At 42.7% G+C, this 23,710-nt stretch overlaps 1 protein-coding gene across 1 annotated transcript in view; it reads left to right on the plus strand.

Moving 5' to 3' along the window:
* The window catches only part of LOC127131272 (uncharacterized), a 53,425-nt gene that overhangs the window by 7,993 nt on the left and 21,722 nt on the right, over positions 1-23,710 (plus strand). Inside the window, exon 2 of the mRNA XM_051060200.1 lies at positions 1,484-3,709. Within this exon, the coding sequence (XP_050916157.1) occupies positions 1,484-3,709 (2,226 nt within the window). The remainder of the gene's footprint in view (positions 1-1,483; positions 3,710-23,710) is intronic.

Consider the following 23,710-nt stretch of genomic DNA (forward strand, 5'->3'; position numbering starts at 1 on the left):
AGAGAGAGACGCTTGGAAGGATAAGGTCCAGGTGCTCGAAATGGAAAATGAAGAACTTCAGAGACAGTTAAAGGAGCAGAGTGGAGAAGATCATGCAGGTAAACGTCCAAAAGTGCAAGAGGATTTATGTTCCTCAGGCACAATAGATTACTCCCAGATTCCACAGTCCTCAGGTGCATGGAAAGGTCTTGTAGACAGTTTGGTGAAGAAGAAAGCTTTTATGCAGAAGGCCTATGAAGAAAGAATTGAGAGACTTGAAGGACAACTCCTACTTGTTTATGCTCGTCCTGATGACACATGTCCTTAAATGGTTTTCTTGGTTGTATTTTGGGTTGATAACTTTGTATATTTTGATAAAAATGCTTTTTTGTTATCAAAAATGTTTGCAATTCTATCTTTTCCTTCACTTAGAGTTCCTTGGAAAATCATTCATTTTGCATATCCATGCATCACGTGCATACAGGTTGTCTGTCTTGGTCCAGTCTTCTAACAGTTGCTTCCCGCCAGCAGATCCATTTTAAGCTGACGCATAATTACAACACAAGAGCCAACTACAAAAGAAGAATGGAGATAACAGATAACGAGAACCGAGAATTGAAAGCTCAGGTTGATCGCCTTTCTGCTATGGTCGAGACATTGATAGCAAACCAAGCAGCCCAAGCTGCTCAACTTCAAACAGCACAAGCTCAGGTTGCCGAAGCACAAGATGCACAGATCCAGGCGCAAGCACAGGCAGCAGAGATGCGCAACCAAATGTTTACCGCCCGTCTACAAGCAGAGGAAGCCCAAGCTAGGGCTCAAGTTCATAATTCAGGACAGACTTCGGCACAGAATCAACCTCAAATTCAGAATCAGACAACAGCAGCACCCGTCACTACAGTCATCGCTTCAGAAATCAACGTTGTCCCAGTCACTTCTGTTACCATCACAGCATCCCGTCCTTGGGAAATACCCAGGGATCTTAATCAAGATAGATATCAACAAGAGTTCGTTCCACCAAATGCTCCTGTCTTCACTAATGTGCCTCCCGTTGTTCACTATACTCCTCACCTAGGAGAACCTGTCTATCACGGCCCTACCCCAAGTGAGGATCCTGGTCTCAATGATAGAATGGATGAATTCCAGGATCAGTTTGCGGAATTACAAAAAGAGATAAAAGCTCTTCGTGGGAAAGAACTGTTTGGCAGAGATGTAAATGATATGTGTTTGGTTCCAGACGTAAGGATGCCAGCAAAATTTAAACTACCAGAATTTGAAAAGTACAAAGGAAGTTCTTGTCCACAGACCCATTTGGTTATGTACGTGCGAAAGATGTCAATGTACACCAACGACCAAAGAATGCTCATTCATTGTTTTCAAGACAGCCTTACCGGTGCAGCTTTACGCTGGTATATGGGATTAGACAGTTCTCAGATCAAGACTTTCAACGATTTAGGCGAGGCCTTTATCAAACATTACAAATACAACCTTGATAATGTGTCAGACCGAGATCAGTTGAGGTCCATGCAACAAAGAGAAAAGGAGACATTCCGTGAATATGCGCAAAGGTGGCGCGAAATTACAGCACAGGTTGTTCCACCTATGGAAGAAAAGAAGATGACGAAAGTGTTCTTAAAGACTCTTGATACTTTTTATTACGAGAGGATGATTGCAAGCGCTCCTACAGACTTTACTGACATGGTAAACATGGGAGTCCGTTTAGAGGAAGCGGTTCGAGAAGGGCGTCTAGTTAGAGAAGGAAGTTCATCTTCAAGCGGGGCAAAGAGGTATGACGGTTTTATGAAAAAGAAGGAACAAGAAACTAATGCTGTGTCCTATAATCATCCAAGAAGGATCAATTATCCTTACCATTCCCAACACCAACATATAGCAGCCGTGACTCCAGTAATCACTTCCGCTCCAGTTCAAGTCCAATACCCTCAGCAGCGTACCAACCGCTTCCAACAGAATACTCAGTATCAGCAACAACATCAACCTCAACAACATCAACATCAGTTACAACAACGTCCACCACAACAACAAAGAAGAACCAATTTTGATCGAATTCCGATGTCATATGCAGAATTGTATCCAGATTTGATCGCTAAAAACCTTGTGCAACCACGACCACGACCTCCTGTACCAGAAGTGCTACCTTGGTGGTACAAGCCAGAGGTATCGTGTCCCTTTCATCAGAATGCTCCAGGTCATGACTTTGACAACTGTTTTGCTTTAAAGTTGGAAGTACATAAGTTGACAAGAGCAGGTATCCTGACCTTCAAGAACATGGGTCCCAATGTGAAGGACAATCCAATGCCAAGTCATGGTCCTTCATCAGTGAACAATATAGAAGTTTGTCTCAATGAACAACGTGTTACAAAGATAGAGGAGATTCGGCAGTCTTTGGTTGAAATTCATTCTGTTTTATGTGCTCATGGTCTATTCCAACATGACCACCAGATCTGTGGTACATGTTCAGTCAATTCAAGAGGTTGTAGAAAGATTCAAGATGATTTGCAAGGCGTCCTTGATCAGGGTTTGATTCAGATTTCTAGACAAGTGAGTTCTCCAGAATCACAAGAACAAGAGGTGAATGTCATCATTCCTTGCTTCAACATTCCAGAGAAAGTAGAGATAGCCTATCATCCGAGGGAGCCAGTAGTGATTTGCCCTCCGGGCCCAATGCCTTACACTTCAGATAAAGCGGTCCCCTACCGCTATGCAGCAACTATTATTGAGAACGGTAAAGAGGTCGAGATTAAAACCTTAGCCTCAGTTACCAATATCGCAGCAAATAGCCGAATGACGCGCAGTGGCCGCGTGTTCGCTCCGCCGGTTATCCCAAGTAGAAATGTTGAGAAAGATCCAGTAGTCGTGGTACCAGTGACAAGAGAAGCAGAAGGGCAAACAAGCAATTCAACCCTTGACAAAGAAACAAATGAACTACTCAGAATTATCAAGCTCAGTGACTACAAAGTGGTAGATCAGTTGCTACAGACACCGTCAAAAATCTCGATCCTGTCCTTATTATTGAACTCAGCTGTCCACAGAGAAGCACTACTGAAGGTGCTTGATCAAGCCTTTGTAGAACAGGATATAACAGCAGAGCAGTTCAACAATGTTGTAGGCAGCATCACTTCGTGCAATGGCTTAGGCTTTTGTGATGAAGAACTGCCAGAAGAAGGAAAGAATCACAACTTCGCTCTCCATATCTCAGCCAATTGTCAAGGGGATTCTTTGTCTATTATCCTAATTGACACCGGTTCATCTTTGAATGTCATGCCCAAGTCTACCTTGTTGAAGCTAAAGTACAAAGGGGGGCAAATGCGGCACAGTGGAATTATTGTGAAAGCGTTCGATGGATCAAGAAAAACAGTCATTGGAGAAGTTGATTTGCCTATTGGTATTGGACCACACGTATTCCAGATCACTTTCCAGGTTATGGACATAGTGCCAACTTATAGCTGTCTGCTCGGACGCCCATGGATTCATGAGGCGGGTGCCATTACATCCACGTTACACCAAAAGTTAAAGTTTGTCAAGAATGGGCAAATAGTGACGGTTAATGGGGAGCAGGCTATGCTGATTAGCCACCTTTCATCGTTTAGTGTGATAGAAGTAGACGAGACGGCTGTTCAAACTCCATTTCAGGCCCTGACCATCGATGATTACAAGAAAAGTGAAGGTTCAATCGCGTCATTCAAAGACGCCCAGCAGATTGTCAAGACAGGTGTAGCACCTCAAATTTGCACCCTACCTTTTGTACATTCATTTCATATTAGGTCATTAACATAACATGGTCCACTGCATAACATTGCATTGTCCATTTGCTCATGTGCAAGCCTACAGAGGAATTAGGTCAAACTGGTCAGGAGAATCAGTCAAACAAGCAAACATGTGCTATTTTCATTGGAACAAAGACCTATGGTTGATTTATCAAGTTCATATGGTCTAAGGATCATTGTGAAGTGATTTGGCCAAAGATTGGATGATCAAAGCTCATCAGTCAAGCTGAATTTCTTCAGAAACCCTAGAAAGTCAACTGTGGTCAACTGTGTCTGATTTTATGGATTGGAAGGTGTGAGATGGTTTGAAAGGCCTCATTCATGTCCATATAAGTCTCATTTGACATATCAAAGACCAAGGTTGAAGATTTGGAGGTCAGACAGAAAGTTTCCAAAAATAGCAGGTGACCTGTAATTTCAACTGCCCAAAATGGAAAGTTTTTCTCCTCAAAATTACTTCATCATACAAGCTTCAAATGGAATTTTGTCCAACATGAAAGTTGAAGATCTTGATCTCACCATTCCAAAAAGTCCAAGAACTTGAAATTCCCATGTGTGGTTAGCAAGATATGGTCCAATCATTTTCCAAAAATGCCTAAGTTCAAAGTGGCATAACTTTCACATGGAATGGCCAAATTGGATGGTTTTTCTTTGAGCAAACCACATTTGATGTGTACTTTCATAATCCATCATCACATTTTGCCAAAAGCCTTCACATGAAAAGGTCAATTTTCAAGTGTACCAATTAAAAAGCAAGGGCAAAATGGTCCAAATCTCAAAATACTTGGAATTTTCACATGGGACTTTTTCCAACACTTCCAAAATATCATTTAGAACTTGCTTGAACCAAGATTGGACAGAAAAATGGACTGCATCATGAAAGGGCATATTGGACCTAACACTTGAAAATGCACTTAACACTAATCATCTCCATTTTGCTAATCATGATTAATTTTGGATTAAGGCATTGGTATATATTGTTAATTGTAACTGTTTTCAATAATCACTAATCACAATTTTCAGATTCAAGATCAAATTTCTCAAACTCTCTCACTTTTTCACACATTGCATATTCACTTTTTTTTTCCATTTTTCACCAATAATCCATCAATTTTCGTGTTGTTTCTTGGTAGATCTCTCATCTGCAGGTATTGATTGAGAACTGTTTGCATCAATTGGAGCTCAAATCCATCAAAATCACACTGTTCAAGCTTACTCCAAGGCATAATAGTTGGAGATTTCTACCACTACAGGCTGCTTCGAGCTAGGATCTTGATTCCACGTGCTTGTCTACACCTTGCTGCATATCTGTTTTGGAATATCAAGGCCTGGATTCAACAATTCCATAACTGCACCTCAATTAAGGTTGGAAATCGAACTCCCTAATCGCTTCAATTAGGATAGGGATTTGATAGAGTATTCATCGTAGAGTAGCCTGAAACTTGTATCATGTATTTTCATTGTGTATTGGCTGAGAAATCTTGGATTAAAGTTTAGATGCAAAAACTTCTTTCAATCGATTCGCTTTGTATATGAATTTCTGGACAATTTCATGTGTATATTCGTGATGTACGCACTCATACGGTTCCAGTGGTACCTCATTTGCATGTTTTGGTGCAAAAATCGTTCTTGATGATGATTTGAATGAAGAACACGAAGAACTTGAAATTTCTGGCGTTTTTAGTGTGTTTGATCTGTTTCCTTGCGCTTCCGTTTGAAATACATGTTTACCGCCAAGCCGAGCCAGTAGAAACATGCCAGGTCAATTAGTTGTGCGCAGCGTTTTGGTCCCTTGGTTCAGTATTTACAGTTATGCCATCAGACTTTAATAAATTCATTTTCAACTTAAATAAACATTTCATTTTTTTCAATTAACTTCAAAAAATCAAAACAAATCCAATTTTAATCCAATTTGAGTGGGACTTTTTTTGTTAGATTCCAAATTTCATCTAGTTTTTTATAGGCATGATAGTCCAAGTTGTGCCTGGAGAATTTTTGACTTTGCCTATTGATTTTGTTCATGTGTGCATTTTGTATATGTTTCACCATATCCTTCATGAAATACTCATACATTGTTCAAATTGAATGAAATTTCACATGATGATTCTTGACTCTCTCCTGGAGATTTTGATAAATAGTTTATAATTTTTGGATCTCTGGATTGATAGATATGATTTAATCTTTTTGAGTGTGACAATATGTGTCACACTATGCTATGCAATGTTCATGATTTAATTTTCTATGCTTTCACTAGGCCTATGGCTCTGATTTTTTGCATGAGATATCTTGTACATGTCTAGTTTCACCATGAATTTTTGTAGGAATTGTTGACCAATTTCCTATTTGATTGACATTTTTGATTGCTGTTTAGCATTTTTGGATTGTTTCTTGAGTGACAAACTTACATGACTAGTAAAATCCTAATCCCTTACCATATGAATGTGAAATTTGGTGGAGTGTCTCTTAACATGTATAGCTTCAATTTGGCTTTGGTCCCATTCATTTCTCATTTGTTCTCACTGTTTGGCATTTGATTGAAGTTGATGCTCATTTGGCTACCATGTGTTGGCTTGTTTGGATTTCTGCTGATTTTATGATTTTCATTGACCTACTTCCTCTTGTCCAAATGACATGAAAATTGATATGTAGTTCTTTGAATGTGTCCTGTTTAGGCTGGAATTTTTGTAGAATTTATTGAGTTGTTTAGGTATTTGTTTGAGTGGGATCATTCTGTTTACTCATTTGTGGTTCATGATTGCCTAGTTTGACTTAAATTGTGCATGAAATGAATTTGGTGCATAGTTTAGATGTGAGACCAATTGGATTCTCTTTGTAATTGATTAATATTGATGTTGATCATGTTTCACTTGCTGTTTTGACTTTTTCACTTCCTTTTGACCCTAGGCTTGTCCTAGTGGTCTTGTATCTCATGTTTGAATGTGATTTTCAGGTTAAGAAGCAAAATACCTTAAGGAGGTGGATTCACATTTGATTGAGATGTCATTTGATATTGTAAACTAACTTGGTTTATGTTGTAGGATGCTTGGCTCCTTTGAGTCGCTTGCACTTTTGTGCATTGGCTTGTGTTTGTCTGTATATAGTTGATTGTGAACCATTTGCTGTTTAATTCTGTGATTGGTATACTGATGATATTTGATTGATTTCAGGTACATTAGTTGCTAATATTGCTTTGCTTTGCTTGATAAGCAATTTGCACTGAGGTATAACATTCTTGTCTCCATGTAGTCTGGAAGACCTGGCCTGTTACTTGGCCAGGCAACTGTCTGAAGTCCTCCTTAAGAGGCAATGTTTGTGATTGTTTATTTTTGTCCCCCAAGCAGGTAAAGACCTTCTGATAAGGCAATTGGCAGAACCCAAGGGATGTGCAATCCATCCCCTGCTATTCTGTTGAGTCATCCCTCTGCTCACACCACTATGTTGATGCATTAGGATACAAACCCAAGATCTTGTACAGTGTACAGTGTCAGTGTCTTAAGTGTAGAAGGGTTCCCGCTTTCTGGACCCACACTTCTTTGTCTATAGCTCTCCCTGACCAGGGATTAGAGCTGTGAAGTCTAATCTTCACTCACCTTTCATCCGGCTTCACCTTAGCCCCTCAATGGCAAGGTTAAGAGCTACCTTTCACCCTGTACAGATGGCTTGCTCTTGCAGCCCCACCCTTGTTTGAGCCTCACTTGTGTGCATATAGTGTGTGCTGTTTGTGATTGTTTGCTATTGCTCGTGCTTTAGGATAGGCTTGCTTCCTATGCAAGTTAGCTAGAAACCGTAACTTAGGGATGATTTGCATGATAACATCTAGGCTCGAGTCGTAGTCTCCCTAGTTGTGTCTCCCTCTGTTATCTGGTTAGGCTAGTCCTGTGTCCCTTCGTAGGGGAACTACGTCGCCCTGATCCTCATACCAGATGAGGTACGTAGGCAGGAGATGAGCAGATCTCTTCGGGCGCCTGTGTCTTTGTTTTATGTTGTTGTGTGCTTGGAAGCTTATGTAAGTCCATCGAGTGGCATTCGGGTTCTAGTGTGGGTTTGTTGGTTCGGATGCTGATGTAAGTCCAGTGATTGGCATTCAGGCTCCATGTTTGCCTTCTTGTGTGTGTTTTGGTTCGGATGCTGATGTAAGTCCAGTGATTGGCATTCAGGCTCCATGTTTGCCTTTGCCTGTGTTTGTTTGTGTGCGTGTTAGCCGAGCTACGAATGCTCTGATTCTCCTTCGTCCAAGGAGATACGTATGCATAGGATGCGACATCCTAGCGAGCATGTGTTTCCCCCAGTCCGAACTACTTTGACTCTGATGTCTATGCCTGATAGACTAAGTAGGCCCAGGATACGATATCCTGCCGAGTCAGTCTTGTCTGTTTTCTTGTGTCTCTTTCAGCCAGTGTGTGTGTGTTTGAGCAGTGATTTTAGCAACCATTTCCCTTCCTATTGTGCGTGGATCCCGTCGAGTACGACGGATGCGTAGGGGTGCTAATACCTTCCCTTCGCATAACCGACTCCCGATCCCATTCTCTTTGGTCGCGAGACCATGCTTTTTCCAGGTTTACTCTGAGTGTTTCCTTTCCCTCTTTTGGGATAAATAACGCACGGTGGCGGCTCTGTTGTCTTCGTTTCCCGCCGGTTTTTCGCGTAATGCGACAGCTGGCGACTCTGCTGGGGATAACTAGAGAAGTTGACCTGTGCTGGTCCTTCTTCCCTAATTGAGTCTCTCCTAGTGCTCTCTAGGTTAGGGCTTTGGTTGCTTTGTGCTGTTATTTATTGCATTCATTGTTTCTTGTTTGCATTTATTGTTTGCATTAATGTTTGCATTCATTCATATTCATCTGCTGTGCTGGCTGTGTTTCTCTGTTTGGGGGTGGGAGTTACTCGAGGTAAAAGGCCCAATACCCAGGCTATGAGTGCAATCTAGGAAACCTAGGAATAGAGTGATTCATGGGAAGCGGGTGGTATGCGCCACTTAGCGAAACATTGATATCACGAGCAATTCAGACTCTGATGGGGTATTATCGGTGCATACATCTGGTGTGCACAGGATGATATTCTTGAAAGGGTTGTTTATACTGCGTTTCCGTCGACCTTACCCTAGCCTAGAGGACACCCATGAGCAGGGAGGGAATGATCATTTTTACAGGTACTGTAGCTGACTTGTTGGTGACTTGTTGGTGACTCTGGGTACTGTTGGTGACTGTGAATTATGGACATTTATTTCTGGGACGCCGGAGTTCTGTCCGTGGTTTGTCAGCGGTTTCCGTTTATTTCGGATCCCCGGGTGGAATTTGAGAGTACCTGTTCAGAGGATTTGGCTGTCGTCCGTTCAGTGGACGTTTCTGTGATAGTGATGTAATCTCCAGTTCCGTTTATTTCGGAACTCCCCAAGTTGGATTTATGGTGACTTAGTTCACTGTGACTGGTTCAGAGATTGGGTCTTCAGATGACTAGATGGCACAGTGACCTGCATTCATGCATTTGCATCATCTCGTTTTGCATTCATCTGCATTCAACCCATGTCGATCCGTACTCAGGGTCCATTTTTGATTGAGATTCTAGTTGAGAGACATCCAGATGTCAGATTGTTATTGATGAAAAATTATCTGTCTCAGTAATGCTAGAATCAAAGGAAGGAATATTCCTGGTACGGATAGACATTGCATGTGTGAGTCATACTAACCCATTTGCTGTTTTGTAGGTGTCAACCGGTGCGCATAGCTCGTTTGCTCAAATATCCTGCTAGGGGCAACAAATCCAAACTGATGGATCTTCCCAACGCCGACATCCTTGAACTGAAAGAGATGGTGAGGGATTTGTTCAGTGTTGTGCAAGGGCTTGCTTTGGGGCAGAAAGCCATGGCTGAGAGATTGGAAAAGATTGAAAAGTGGCTGATGGTGGAGAAAGTTCAAGGAAAAGCTCCATCATCCGAAGTGAAAAATCCCTCTGACTCTGTAGCAAAGAAACTCTCTGACAGTGGTCCGCTCAAAAAGGAGGTTGAGTCAGGCGGTGTGCCAGCAAAGAAAGAACGCAGTAAGGATCGTTATCATCCTTATGCTGCCACTGTAACTACTCCTGTTGGTAATCCACTTGTACCGCAGCAACAACCACCACCTCAACAGAAGGCACCGAGAGCTAGGAGCCAGGTGAAGAAGGAAAAGGAGGAGCGTCAGTTTGAGGAACCACCTGTGACCTACACCCTTCTGTTCAGGAGATTGAGGGATTTAGGGTTAGTCCGGCCAAGGATTTTGATTCCCATAGCACAACAGAAGAGGCCTGCACACTATGATGAGAATGCCAGGTGCGAGTTCCATTCTGAGGCACCCGGGCACGGTGTTGAGGGTTGTAGAGCTTTCAAGCATGTCGTCCAGGACATGGTAGACTCCAAGACCATCAGCTTGGCACAGATCATGGATGGGGATGTCAACCCTGTACCCAGGAAGGGTCCTGTAAAGATGAAGATGGTGAAAAAGGTCAAGAAAGGAATGGAAGTGACTGAGAAAGATCAGTTAAAGGTTCCAATGGCTGTAGTCCCAAAACCTCAAGTACAAGATGGAGCTTTCCCTGTTATTGATAATTGTTGTGCGGCCGTTGCCACAGAAGGGTGCGTACTGATGAGGGATATGACCCAGAGGATGATGGAAGTGGAAATGGATAGTGAAAAAGTTGAAACACCCAGTCAAGCAATTGAAACCATCAAGGCAGAGAATGTTGTTGTTGAGAAAGAGAAGAAGCTGTCCTTTTCTTCTTATAAACAAGCCTTAGAAGTGGTGAAGAACAAAGAAGCCCGAGGTTGGGGAAGGATCATTGACATAGTGGTGAAGGCAGACATGTTCGGGATTGGTTATCCAGATCAAGAGTCGTCTAGACCAAGCAGAGGACGTCGTCCGCCGTACATCTTCGTCAGTGCAGGAATGCTGAATTCTGATCATGTCTGTTCAGTGGGTGAAGAGATCGACCGAGACCGCGAGCTCGAGCCGTGGATAAAGTCGTGCGTACCAGGCAACTGGAAAGCCTCCAAAAGCATCACTGCCGCTCATCCGGAAGTGTAGTATTTCTGTGTTTTAATGTTGTTTGCATGAAAGCCATACGTTTTGCCCGAAACGTAATGGTCCATTATAAGGGCCATCTCATGTGTTTCATTATGCAACATTTTGCATCAGTAATAAATGGATGTTTTTGTGATTAAAAGCGGTGTTCCCTGTTTTTCACTTTTTGCAGTTTAAATAAAAAAAAAATGGCAATATTTTTCGTTTTTCTTTTGAACTTGTCTCGTCCCAACCACAAAAGTGATTACCTTCCTGATCTCATCGATAACAATTTGGTTACACCTCTGTATGACTTCGACACTCCGATCTATCGTGCCGAAGGAGAAGGCGAAGAAGATTGTGATCTGCTGGAATTAGCCAGGGCGTTGAAACAAGAGGAGAAGGTGATTCAACCACACGAGGAGCGAGTCAAGATTGTCATCCCAAGTACCGCCGAGGTCAGAAGGGAAATGAAAGTTGAGGCCGCTTCAGAGGCGAGTCGAGAACAAAATGGTAGCCCTGTTGAAAGAGCAGGTTGATATCTTCACCTGGTTGCATCAAGATACACCAGGGTGGAATACCCATGTTGTGGGGCACGAGCTACCATCGAGAGAAGACTATCCTCTAGTGAAGAAGAAGGCCGGTGCCACGGATCAAAGGGCTACGGTGACTTTGTTTCATGATATGACTCATCGTGAAAGCAAATGCCATGTTGATGACATGATGACAAAGTCCCAAGCGGAAGAGGGGGCATCCAGTGGATCTGGGGCAAATTGTTTGACCGGATCGAAACTACTCAGACTGAGGTTGAGTCCGAACCAGTGCACTTGTGGAGTGTTGTCCAGCAAGCTGCCGAGGCATGTTGAGAATGAAAGAGGAATCGAGGTTGATCCTGCAAAAAAAATAAAAATAAAAATAAAGAATTGAGGAAAAAGAAAAAGAAAAAAGAAAAGAAAGAACAATGCAAAAAACGCCTGAGCCAGAAACAAAAAAAAAAGAAATCAAATGGTCAGGTGGAATGATGACTGCCAAGGGGCATGGGAAGACAAAAAAAAATGAATAACAGGAACCTCTGATTCTGATACCTTCCTTGGAAGAAACAACTGTTGATCTGGTACTTGACAGCCCTCAAGGGGTCTATGAGGTGCGTATTGTGTCAGCATGACGAGTCTTGTCGAAAAGAGCATGCAATTTACCTAAGCAAAAAGTTTATCGACCGTGAAACAATACACTCACTGCTCGAGAAAACTTGATGTACTTTGGCATAGGCTGCTCGCCGACTGAGACAATATGCTGGTTCATACCACCTTGTGGATGTCCAAAATGGATCTGATTAAGTATGTACTTGAGAGGTCAGCATGGACCGGACGGGTTGCGAGAGGGCAAATGGTGTCGACTGAATACGATATTCAGTATACCCGGCAGAAAGCAACCAAGAGGAGAGTATTGTATGATTATCCCAGTAACCCATTGATGATTCTCAACCGAGGAAGTTTGAAGTCCCTGATGAGGACATCTCGAGGTACTCAAATCGAAAGATTGAGAGTGACCGATCCCGGAGGAGGGGCCTGACCCTGAATCCGAACGGGTTCTGATGTCTGATGGGGAGAGTTTAAAGTGAATGAGCTAGTGCTTCCCCGATAACATTTGAATGCACCCACGATGGCAGTTGAGTACAAAGTTTGTATCCCGGGTGCCGAACCTCGATACGTACGGCTACTGGGGCAATGCCTTTCTCACTCAAGCATGAGATGAAGGTTGTACTACCATTTGAGACCCAGGTTTCGTCATGGAGTCCCGTTGGACGTAAACCTGAAGAGGGACGAGTGGATAAGGGCTCAGTATGACGCGTTGAGCCTGATTGCGAAAAAGTTGATGATAGTTACTTGTCATGGGGCAGTTGTACCCGGTAAATGAAGCGTTTTGTTAACCGAGAAGTGCGACCTCGGGGGTAGCATGGAAGAGATGTGGTGTCGAAAAGGATCCTTCCTCCTCGAGACGATCGCGGGGCAAGTGGATATACAGTCATGGATCCCCAGCATGGTCAAGAAGGCTTTCTCCGACAAAGCCTTGTTGCTGATGACCACGGGTGATGAGGATTTTCCATCCCCTCTGAATGCGGACGCAGTTAGAAAGATACTTCGTGAAAAAAAAAGACCCGCTGGACAAGAAGAATAAAAGAGTCCAGGCAAAAAAGGGCATCCCGGCGAACCAAGAAAAAGAGAAAAGGTTCAGGCAAAAGTTAGGGATAATAAGAAAAGAACTGTACACCCGGCAAGTCGAAAAACCCCACAAGGGCGGCTTGGGCAAAAAAGGGTATCCCGGTGGACTGAAACCCGAAAGGGCGGTCCAGGCAAAAGAGGGATTGAAACGAACAACTGCGTCTAGCATGATCGTTTGAGCTTTAGATGACTCGGCTAATATCCGACAGAGATCGATCGGAAGCGTCTGGCTCAGAAAGCTGAAAATGCGGAAAGTCTTGAGGACATATGAGGTGTAACCGAGTTGGAACCCGATGAGATCACGGTTTCACGTTGCCATTAGGATAGATTTTTCCTTTTGGGCGCAATCACCTCTTTCCAGGGTTTGCTTCCTGTGTGTTGCTCGATTCTGAGCCACCTTTTTGTTTCAGTCTATAAATGTGTTCAGTCAAATAGTTTTGTTTTTGTTTTCATTACCGCTTTGATTACGAAAACATCCGTTCGTTTTGATAAGAATATTTTCATTTTGAAACATAGAGGTCCCTTCTAATGCATGCTTATAAGATTGAAATCTGGAAATCTTATTCGGAAGTTTGAGTGACCAAGATGTCGAAGTGTTGGCACGCCTGGGGCACGCTTTTATCTAACAATCTCTTGTGCAGGTGCTGTTAGATATCTTCATTCGCTGACAGGTGGTGATATGAAGCCTTTTGAAAAAAAGAAATCCCCACAAAGTCCAACCAGGGGCAGAGGGATAGACGAACAATGAACAGACGGCGAAAGAAGGACGACGATCCTGGAAGGCGTTAATCAAGAAGACTCTTTAAAGTCTGAAGACTGGAAAGTTGTATGAATCCCAGAAGTCCGATCCCCGTGGAATACGGAGGAGCCGGGAATACAAGGTGATGAATCTGAAAAGTCTAGATGAGTCTGAGAGTTCTCAAAAGTGGAAAGTCAACACTGCGGTAGGATGGTGAACACCAGTGTTCGACGAATCGAAGGGCGGCCCGTGTCCGATAGGCCGTATTTCCCCAATGGGTTTGAGAGTGTCACCTCCCTAGCAGATTCGAGATCGGTGCCTCCTCAGCAAGCCTGAAGGTTACCATATCCCCAGTGGAGTTGTGATTGTTTTCCAAGTCTGAAGCTGTCTTCCCAGCAGAGGTTGTGTTGATGGTTTTCCCTCAGCAAGGTCCACAAGCGGATCGGGTTCGACGAAGACTATCCCCAGTAGAGATAAGCATGGGCTGCCTCCCCTAGCAGGGTAATCTCCAAGCGGATCGGGTTCGATGGAGGTCATCCCCAGCAAAGTTTATCGTTCCCCGGCAGGGTGGAAATTGACGTGGTAATGAGGTCCTCAGCATAGTTCCTGGAATTCCCCGGTGTTGTCTCTGGAGGAGATGTGTGTTTTATGCATTCATCATGTAGATAAGCATAACATATTGCATTACTAGTGCGTAGCATTTCCATGATCATGGGGCATTGCGCTAAAAAAAAAAACTCTCATGCATCTGCATTGCAAGCATATCCATTAGCCCTTAGCCGTGGTGACTGAGAATGGATTGTTGGAAAGAGTTTAGCATCGCTTGGATCGATTTCAGAATTGGGTTCCCCAGCAGGGTAAAAGGGTGTTTTCCCGACAAGTGACTCTGCAAGTGAGCGGGTATCCCCAGCATTGTTCCTCCCCAGTTGGCAGCATCTTGCAAACCTGGATCCATTCCCCTAGCAGATGTGGGTGTGTCTGATCTCTCCATGTAGAGTTGACCCCTTAAGAAGAAAGTGTCTGTCGTTTTGTTCTGCATTTCCCCACCGAGTTATATCCTCGTGGATCACGGTTGTTTTCGTTCCCTCCCCTTGGGATGGGTTTTCCCTATTGAGTTCTTTCCTCATTAGGATGTCTGGTTTCAGTTTGCCTTTTCGGATCGATCATGAATTGGCTTCCTTGTGGCTGTCTCTTGTGATTCCCTGCGGCATAAATGAATAGTTGCTCACTAACCGGCGCTCATTCATCTTATCCTCAGCGGGATTTGGGCCTCTACCTAGGAACCGGTAGTTGTAAGTCCTATCTTTGTGGTTTTCTACCTACTCCTGGTAGTTGTAAAATCCCACTTTCATCCCCTAGCAGAGGTAACCTTTGTGGTTCATTCTGATTGTTGGCGGATTTTTCGGTCTTCTACCTACTACCCGGTAGTTGTAAATCCTTTTTCTCACTCTGTCTCTCAGCAGACTGTTTGTTGGCTTCTACCTATGAACCGGTAGTTGTAAGTCCTATCTTTGTGGTTTTCTACCTACAACCCGGTAGTTGTAAAATCCCACGTTCTCCCCTTGGTGGAGTTAACCCTCTGTGCTCATCCTGATTGATGACGGTTACTTTTTCTGTGGTTTTCTACCTACTAACCGGTGGATGTAATCCCCTCTTTGTGGTTATCATTATCCAGTTTGCGGTATTGATATTCTTTCCCCCTCTGGATACTTGCCTTAATCAAGCAGTATTGTCCCCACTGGGTCTTCCCCTTCCCTTTGGGTATTTGCTCCGAGTTAGCAACTTTATCCCCTTTCGATTGGTCATCTTTGCATACCTAATCTGGTACCCCGATGCCTTTCTTATCGGTTGATCTATCCATTTAACAACCAACCCGGTTATGGATAATCTTCCATGCGAGTGTGTTATCTACGTTTTGACGGCTATAGATAATATACCTCATGCGCTCTTTGGTCAGTCTTTTGATTGTTTTCACCATCAGAGTAAGATTCGTTTTCCGTTGTTCGGAATCGAATGTCCATCCTTTAACAAGATTGCTTTGCTCGCTCTCTTCAGGATGATGTCGGTCGATTTATCCATCTAACAACCTACAACCCGGTTATGGATAATCTTCCATGCGAGGGTATTATCTACGTTTTGACGGCTATAGATAATATATCTCATGCGCTCTTGGGTCGAAGTTTTGTTTTCCCCAGCTGAGTAAGATTCGTATTCCTTTGTTCGGAATCGAATATCCATCCTTTAACAAGTTTGCCTTTGCACTCTTCAGGATGATGTCGGTTGATTTATCCATTTAACAACCAACCCGGTTATGGATAATCTTCCATGCGAGTATGTTATCTACGTTTCGACGGCTATAGATAATGTGTCTCATGCGCTCTTGGGTCGAAGTCGTCCTCCCCAGCAGAGTAAGATTCGTATCCCCTATGGAATCGGATGTCCATCTTTTAACAAGACTGCTTTTATAGCCCTCTTCAGGATGTTGAGTGTTTTGGAACACAAACCAATTCACGTTGTGGTCGGTCACCCGTTTCATACCTACAACCTGGTATCCTTGGTGTTCCTTCCTGTTTGCTCGCTGTTGTGACCTTGATCCCCAGTGAGATCTCCTGCAAGTGTTTAGCCTTGCCCGGACATGTAGATGTCGTCCTATCAGCATCCGCGTGTGTTGCTTTCTTTGGTGTCGGTAAACATCATCTTTCGATGTTCGTAACGTCGTCCTCCTTCCCTAGTGAAAGGTTTCTCCTCTCCGTTGGTGTCGATAAACGTCGAGTTTTTCCCAATTATCCGTTGATGATTTGGTTGTGTTCTCTCTCCCCATAGAATCCTCCTCTCCGTTGGTGTCGATAAACGTCGAGTTTTTCCTAGTTATCCGTTGATATCTAGATGATTCCCCTCAGAGTTCTCCTCTCTGTTGGTGTCGATAAACGTCGAGTTTTTCCTATTCGTCCGATGACGTCTAGTTGTACCTTTCCCCATGCGGATTTACCTCCCCGTTGGTTTCGATAAACGTTGAGTTTTTCTCATTCGTCCGATGACGTCTGATTGTATACCCTGTTCCCAGTCATTCATTAATGTCTGGTTGATTCCCAGCCAGAATCCCCAGTAGATGTCCTATTCGGTTTTTGATTGTGGTGCCTTTCCCTCGTGAAGTGGCTTTCTCCTTCTCCGTTGGTGTCGATAAACGTCGAGCTTCTCCCTTTCGTCCTATGACGTCTGGTCGAGTCTTCCCAGTTCATCCGTCGTCCGTTGATGTCTGGTCTCCTTCTCCGTTGGTGTCGATAAACGTCGAGCTTCTCCCTTTCTTCCTATGACGTCTGGTCGAGTCTTCCCAGTTCATCCGTCGTCCGTTGATGTCTGGTCTCCTTCTCCGTTGGTGTCGATAAACGTCGAGCTTCTCCCTTTCGTCCTATGACGCCTGGTCGAGTCTTCCCATTCATCCGATGATGTCTGGTTACCTCTCCGTTGGTTTTGGTAAACGTTGAGTTTTTCCCATGTCGTCCGGTGACGCCTGGTCGAGTCTTCCCATTCATCCGATGATGTCTGGTTACCTCTCCGTTGGTTTTGGTAAACGTTGAGTTTTTCCCATGTCGTCCGTTGACGTATGGTGGTACCCCTTCCCATTCATCCGATGATGTCTGGTTACCTCTCCGTTGGTTTTGGTAAACGTTGAGTTTTTCCCATGTCGTCCGTTGACGTATGGTGGTACCCCTTCCCAGTCATTCACTAATGCCTGGCTACCTCTCCGTTGGTCTTGGTAAACGTCGAGTTTTTCCTGGTCGTCCTCCAGTAGATCTACCTCTCCGTTGGTCTTGGTAAACGTCGAGTTTTTCCTGGTCGTCCTCCAGTAGATCTACCTCTCCGTTGGTCTTGGTAAACGTCGAGTTTTTCCTAGTTGTCCGTTGGCATCTAGTTGTGATTCTGATTCCCATTCATCGTGTTGAGATGTCTGGATGTGACTGTACCTTTGAGAAGAAGAAGAAACAGAAAAATCAAAATCCTCAGTAATAAATATCAGATCCCAGTGGACGTTTCCGTTGGTGGATCCCAGCAGTGTGCAAATTCTACGGTTCTTGGTATTCAATCCCTGTTTACCCTGAAAGTCTGACAGCCGTTGCTCTCATCCCTTCGGGTTCCCAGTTGATTGAATAGGGGCAGCTGTAGCACCTCAAATTTGCACCCTACCTTTTGTACATTCATTTCATATTAGGTCATTAACATAACATGGTCCACTGCATAACATTGCATTGTCCATTTGCTCATGTGCAAGCCTACAGAGGAATTAGGTCAAACTGGTCAGGAGAATCAGTCAAACAAGCAAACATGTGCTATTTTCATTGGAACAAAGCCCTATGGTTGATTTATCAAGTTTATATGGTCTAAGGATCATTGTGAAGTGGTTTGGCCAAAGATTGGATGATCAAAGCTCATCAGTCAAGCTGAATTTCTTCAGAAACCCTAGAAAGTCAACTGTGGTCAACTGTGCCTGATTTTATGGATTGGAAGGTGTGAGATGGTTTTAAAGGCCTCATTCATGTCCATATAAGTCTCATTTGACATATCAAAGACCAATGTTGAAGATTTGGAGGTCAGACAGAAAGTTTCCAAAAATAGCAGGTGACCTGTAATTTCAACTGCCCAAAATGGAAAGTTTTTCTCCTCAAAATTACTTCATCATACAAGCTTCAAATGGAATTTTGTCCAACATGAAAGTTGAAGATCTTGATCTCACCATTCCAAAAAGTCCAAGAACTTGAAATTCCCATGTGTGGTTAGCAAGATATGGTCCAATCATTTTCCAAAAATGCCTAAGTTCAAAGTGGCATAACTTTCACATGGAATGGCCAAATTGGATGGTTTTTCTTTGAGCAAACCACATTTTATGTGTACTTTCATAATCCATCATCACATTTTGCCAAAAGCCTTCACATGAAAAGGTCAATTTTCAAGTGTACCAATTAAAAAGCAAGGGCAAAATGGTCCAAATCTCAAAATACTTGGAATTTTCACATGGGACTTTTTCCAACACTTCCAAAATATCATTTAGAACTTGCTTGAACCAAGTTTGGACAGAAAAATGGACTGCATCATGAAAGGGCATATTGGACCTAACACTTGAAAATGCACTTAACACTAATCATCTCCATTTTGCTAATCATGATTAATTTTGGATTAAGACATTGGTATATATTGTTAATTGTAACTGTTTTCAATAATCACTAATCACAATTTTCAGATTCAAGATCAAATTTCTCAAACTCTCTCACTTTTTCACACATTGCATATTCACTTTTTTTTCCATTTTTCACCAATAATCCATCAATTTTCGTGTTGTTTCTTGGTAGATCTCTCATCTGCAGGTATTGATTGAGAACTGTTTGCATCAATTGGAGCTCAAATCCATCAAAATCACACTGTTCAAGCTTACTCCAAGGCATAACAGTTGGAGATTTCTACCACTACAGTCTGCTTCGAGCTAGGATCTTGATTCCACGTGCTTGTCTACACCTTGCTGCATATCTGTTTTGGAATATCAAGGCCTGGATTCAACAATTCCATAACTGCACCTCGGTTAAGGTTGGAAATCGAACTCCCTAATCGCTTCAATTAGGATAGGGATTTGATAGAGTATTCATCGTAGAGTAGCCTGAAACTTGTATCATGTATTTTCATTGTGTATTGGCTGAGAAATCTTGGATTAAAGTTTAGATGCAAAAACTTCTTTCAATCGATTCGCTTTGTATATGAATTTCTGGACAATTTCATGTGTATATTCGTGATGTACGCACTCATACGGTTCCAGCGGTACCTCATTTGCATGTTTTGGTGCAAAAATCGTTCTTGATGATGATTTGAATGAAGAACACGAAGAACTTGAAATTTCTGGCGTTTTTAGTGTGTTTGATCTGTTTCCTTGCGCTTCCGTTTGAAATACATGTTTACCGCCAAGCCGAGCCAGTAGAAACGCGCCAGGTCAATTAGTTGTGCGCAGCGTTTTGGTCCCTTGGTTCAGTATTTACAGTTATGCCATCAGACTTTAATAAATTCATTTTCAACTTAAATAAACATTTCATTTTTTTCAATTAACTTCAAAAAATCAAAACAAATCCAATTTTAATCCAATTTGAGTGGGACTTTTTTTGTTAGATTCCAAATTTCATCTAGTTTTTTATAGGCATGATAGTCCAAGTTGTGCCTGGAGAATTTTTGACTTTGCCTATTGATTTTGTTCATGTGTGCATTTTGTATATGTTTCACCATATCCTTCATGAAATACTCATACATTGTCCAAATTGAATGAAATTTCACATGATGATTCTTGACTCTCTCCTGGAGATTTTGATGTATAGTTTATAATTTTTGGATCTCTGGATTGATAGATATGATTTAATCTTTTTGAGTGTGACAATATGTGTCACACTATGCTATGCAATGTTCATGATTTAATTTTCTATGCTTTCACTAGGCCTATGGCTCTGATTTTTTGCATGAGATATCTTGTACATGTCTAGTTTCACCATGAAGTTTTGTAGGAATTGTTGACCAATTTCCTATTTGATTGACATTTTTGATTGCTGTTTAGCATTTTTGGATTGTTTCTTGAGTGACAAACTTACATGACTTGTAAAATCCTAATCCCTTACCATATGAATGTGAAATTTGGTGGATTGTCTCTTAACATGTATAGCTTCAATTTGGCTTTGGTCCCATTCATTTCTCATTTGTTATCACTGTTTGGCATTTGATTGAAGTTGATGCTCATTTTGCTACCATGTGTTGGCTTGTTTGGATTTCTGCTGACTTTATGATTTTCATTGACCTACTTCCTCTTGTCCAAATGACATGAAAATTGATATGTAGTTCTTTGAATGTGTCCTATTTAGGCTGGAATTTTTGTGGAATTTATTGAGCTGTTTAGGTATTTGTTTGAGTGGGATCATTCTGTTTACTCATTTGTGGTTCATGATTGCCTAGTTTGACTTAAATTGTGCATGAAATGAATTTGGTGCATAGTTTAGATGTGAGACCAATTGGATTCTCTTTGTAATTGATTAATCTTGATGTTGATCATGTTTCACTTGCTGTTTTGACTTTTTCACTTCCTTTTGACCCTAGGCTTGTCCTTGTGGTCTTGTATCTCATGTTTGAATGTGATTTTCAGGTTAAGAAGCAAAATACCTTAAGGAGGTGGATTCACATTTGATTGAGATGTCATTTGATATTGTAAACTAACTTGGTTTATGTTGTAGGATGCTTGGCTCCTTTGAGTCGCTTGCACTTTTGTGCATTGGCTTGTGTTTGTCTGTATATAGTTGATTGTGAACCATTTGCTGTTTAATTCTGTGATTGGTATACTGATGATATTTGATTGATTTCAGGTACATTAGTTGCTAATATTGCTTTGCTTTGCTTGATAAGCAATTTGCACTGAGGTATAACATTCTTGTCTCCATGTAGTCTGGAAGACCTGGCCTGTTACTTGGCCAGGCAACTGTCTGAAGTCCTCCTTAAGAGGCAATGTTTGTGATTGTTTATTTTTGTCCCCCAAGCAGGTAAAGACCTTCTGATAAGGCAATTGGCAGAACCCAAGGGATGTGCAATCCATCCCCTGCTATTCTGTTGAGTCATCCCTCTGCTCACACCACTGTGTTGATGCATTAGGATACAAACCCAAGATCTTGTACAGTGTACAGTGTCAGTGTCTTAAGTGTAGAAGGGTTCCCGCTTTCTGGACCCACACTTCTTTGTCTATAGCTCTCCCTGACCAGGGATTAGAGCTGTGAAGTCTAATCTTCACTCACCTTTCATCTGGCTTCACCTTAGCCCTTCAATGGCAAGGTTAAGAGCTACCTTTCACCCTGTACAGATGGCTTGCTCTTGCAGCCCCACCCTTGTTTGAGCCTCACTTGTGTGCATATAGTGTGTGCTGTTTGTGATTGTTTGCTATTGCTCGTGCTTTAGGATAGGCTTGCTTCCTGTGCAAGTTAGCTAGAAACCGTAACTTAGGGATGATTTGCATGATAACATCTAGGCTCGAGTCGTAGTCTCCCTAGTTGTGTCTCCCTCTGTTATCTGGTTAGGCTAGTCCTGTGTCCCTTCGTAGGGGAACTACGTCGCCCTGATCCTCATACCAGATGAGGTACGTAGGCAGGAGATGAGCAGATCTCTCCGGGCGCCTGTGTCTTTGTTTTGTGTTGTTGTGTGCTTGGAAGCTGATGTAAGTCCATCGAGTGGCATTCGGGTTCTAGTGTGGGTTTGTTGGTTCGGATGCTGATGTATGTCCAGTGATTGGCATTCAGGCTCCATGTTTGCCTTCTTGTGTGTGTTTTGGTTCGGATGCTGATGTAAGTCCAGTGATTGGCATTCAGGCTCCATGTTTGCCTTTGCCTGTGTTTGTTTGTGTGCGTGTTAGCCGAGCTACGAATGCTCTGATTCTCCTTCGTCCAAGGAGATACGTATGCATAGGATGCGACATCCTAGCGAGCATGTGTTTCCCCCAGTCCGAACTACTTTGACTCTGATGTCTATGCCTGATAGACTAAGTAGGCCCAGGATACGATATCCTGCCGAGTCAGTCTTGTCTGTTTTCTTGTGTCTCTTTCAGCCAGTGTGTGTGTGTGTTTGAGCAGTGATTTTAGCAACCATTTCCCTTCCTATTGTGCGTGGATCCCGTCGAGTACGACGGATGCGTAGGGGTGCTAATACCTTCCCTTCGCATAACCGACTCCCGATCCCATTCTCTTTGGTCGCGAGACCATGCTTTTTCCAGGTTTACTCTGAGCGTTTCCTTTCCCTCTTTTGGGATAAATAACGCACGGTGGCGGCTCTGTTGTCTTCGTTTCCCGCCGGTTTTTCGCGTAATGCGACAACAGGTCCTACAGAAATGTGGGGCAAGGTGATAGAGTTGCCATAAAACGTTAACCAGGCAGGATTAGGCTTTGTTGATGGAAAACAAGTGCAGACTTCAGTGGTGCGACCTTTCAAAGGTATCTTTCACAGCGGTGGGTTTATCAACATGGTAGCAGTTGAAGAGGATACTTTTGAGAAAAAGACAGAAGACGAAGGCCCCAGATTTGTGACACCAGGAGTAGTTATGAAGAACTGGACCGCAGTTGACATCCCACATTGTGTCCACATATCAAAGTAATTAAGCTTTTCAGTTTTCAAAAATCTTTCGCTTTAGCCCAAAGCGCGAAGCATTAATTTTTTAAAATGGGCACTTTTGTCAAAAACGTACTATCCATGAAAAAGATCTTTTGTGTTCCTATACACTTGTGTCCTTTTATCTTTTCAGCTTTTTCGGAAAATGGTAACACAAAAAAAAACCTTAAAAAGAACACATTTTTGCATGTCACGGTCAGTCCTCTAAAAACAATTGTTTGTACAGGTTACTTAAACCCATTGAACACAATGACATCATGCCCTCTCCCAACTTTGAACATTCTGTATTCGAAGCTGAAGAGGAAGAGTGGGATGAGATTCCAGAAGAGGTCGCCCGCCAGCTTGAAAATGAAGAAGACATTATTCAGCCATACAAGGAGCCTTTGGAAACAGTCAACTTGGGTTCGGAAGAAAATATGAAAGAAGTCAAATTTGGAGCATTGTTATCCCCACAGGTCAAGGAGCAATTGATCAGCCTGCTGAAAGAGTATGTAGATGTGTTTGCTTGGTCTTATCAAGATATGCCTGGTCTCGACACTGACATCGTAGAGCACAAGCTACCTTTGAAGCCAGAATGTCCACCGGTCAAACAGAAATTAAGAAGAACACATCCAGATATGGCCGTCAAAATTAAAGAAGAAGTTCTGAAGCAAATAGATGTTGGTTTTCTTGCCACTTCAGTGTATCCAGAGTGGATAGCAAATATTGTGCCAGTTCCTAAGAAGGACGGGAAGGTACGAATGTGTGTCGACTATCGTGACTTAAATAGAGCAAGCCCAAAGGATGATTTCCCCC

The sequence above is a fragment of the Lathyrus oleraceus genome, chromosome 3 (genome assembly GCF_024323335.1).
Source record: "Lathyrus oleraceus cultivar Zhongwan6 chromosome 3, CAAS_Psat_ZW6_1.0, whole genome shotgun sequence".
Taxonomy (NCBI): Eukaryota; Viridiplantae; Streptophyta; class Magnoliopsida; order Fabales; family Fabaceae; genus Lathyrus; species Lathyrus oleraceus.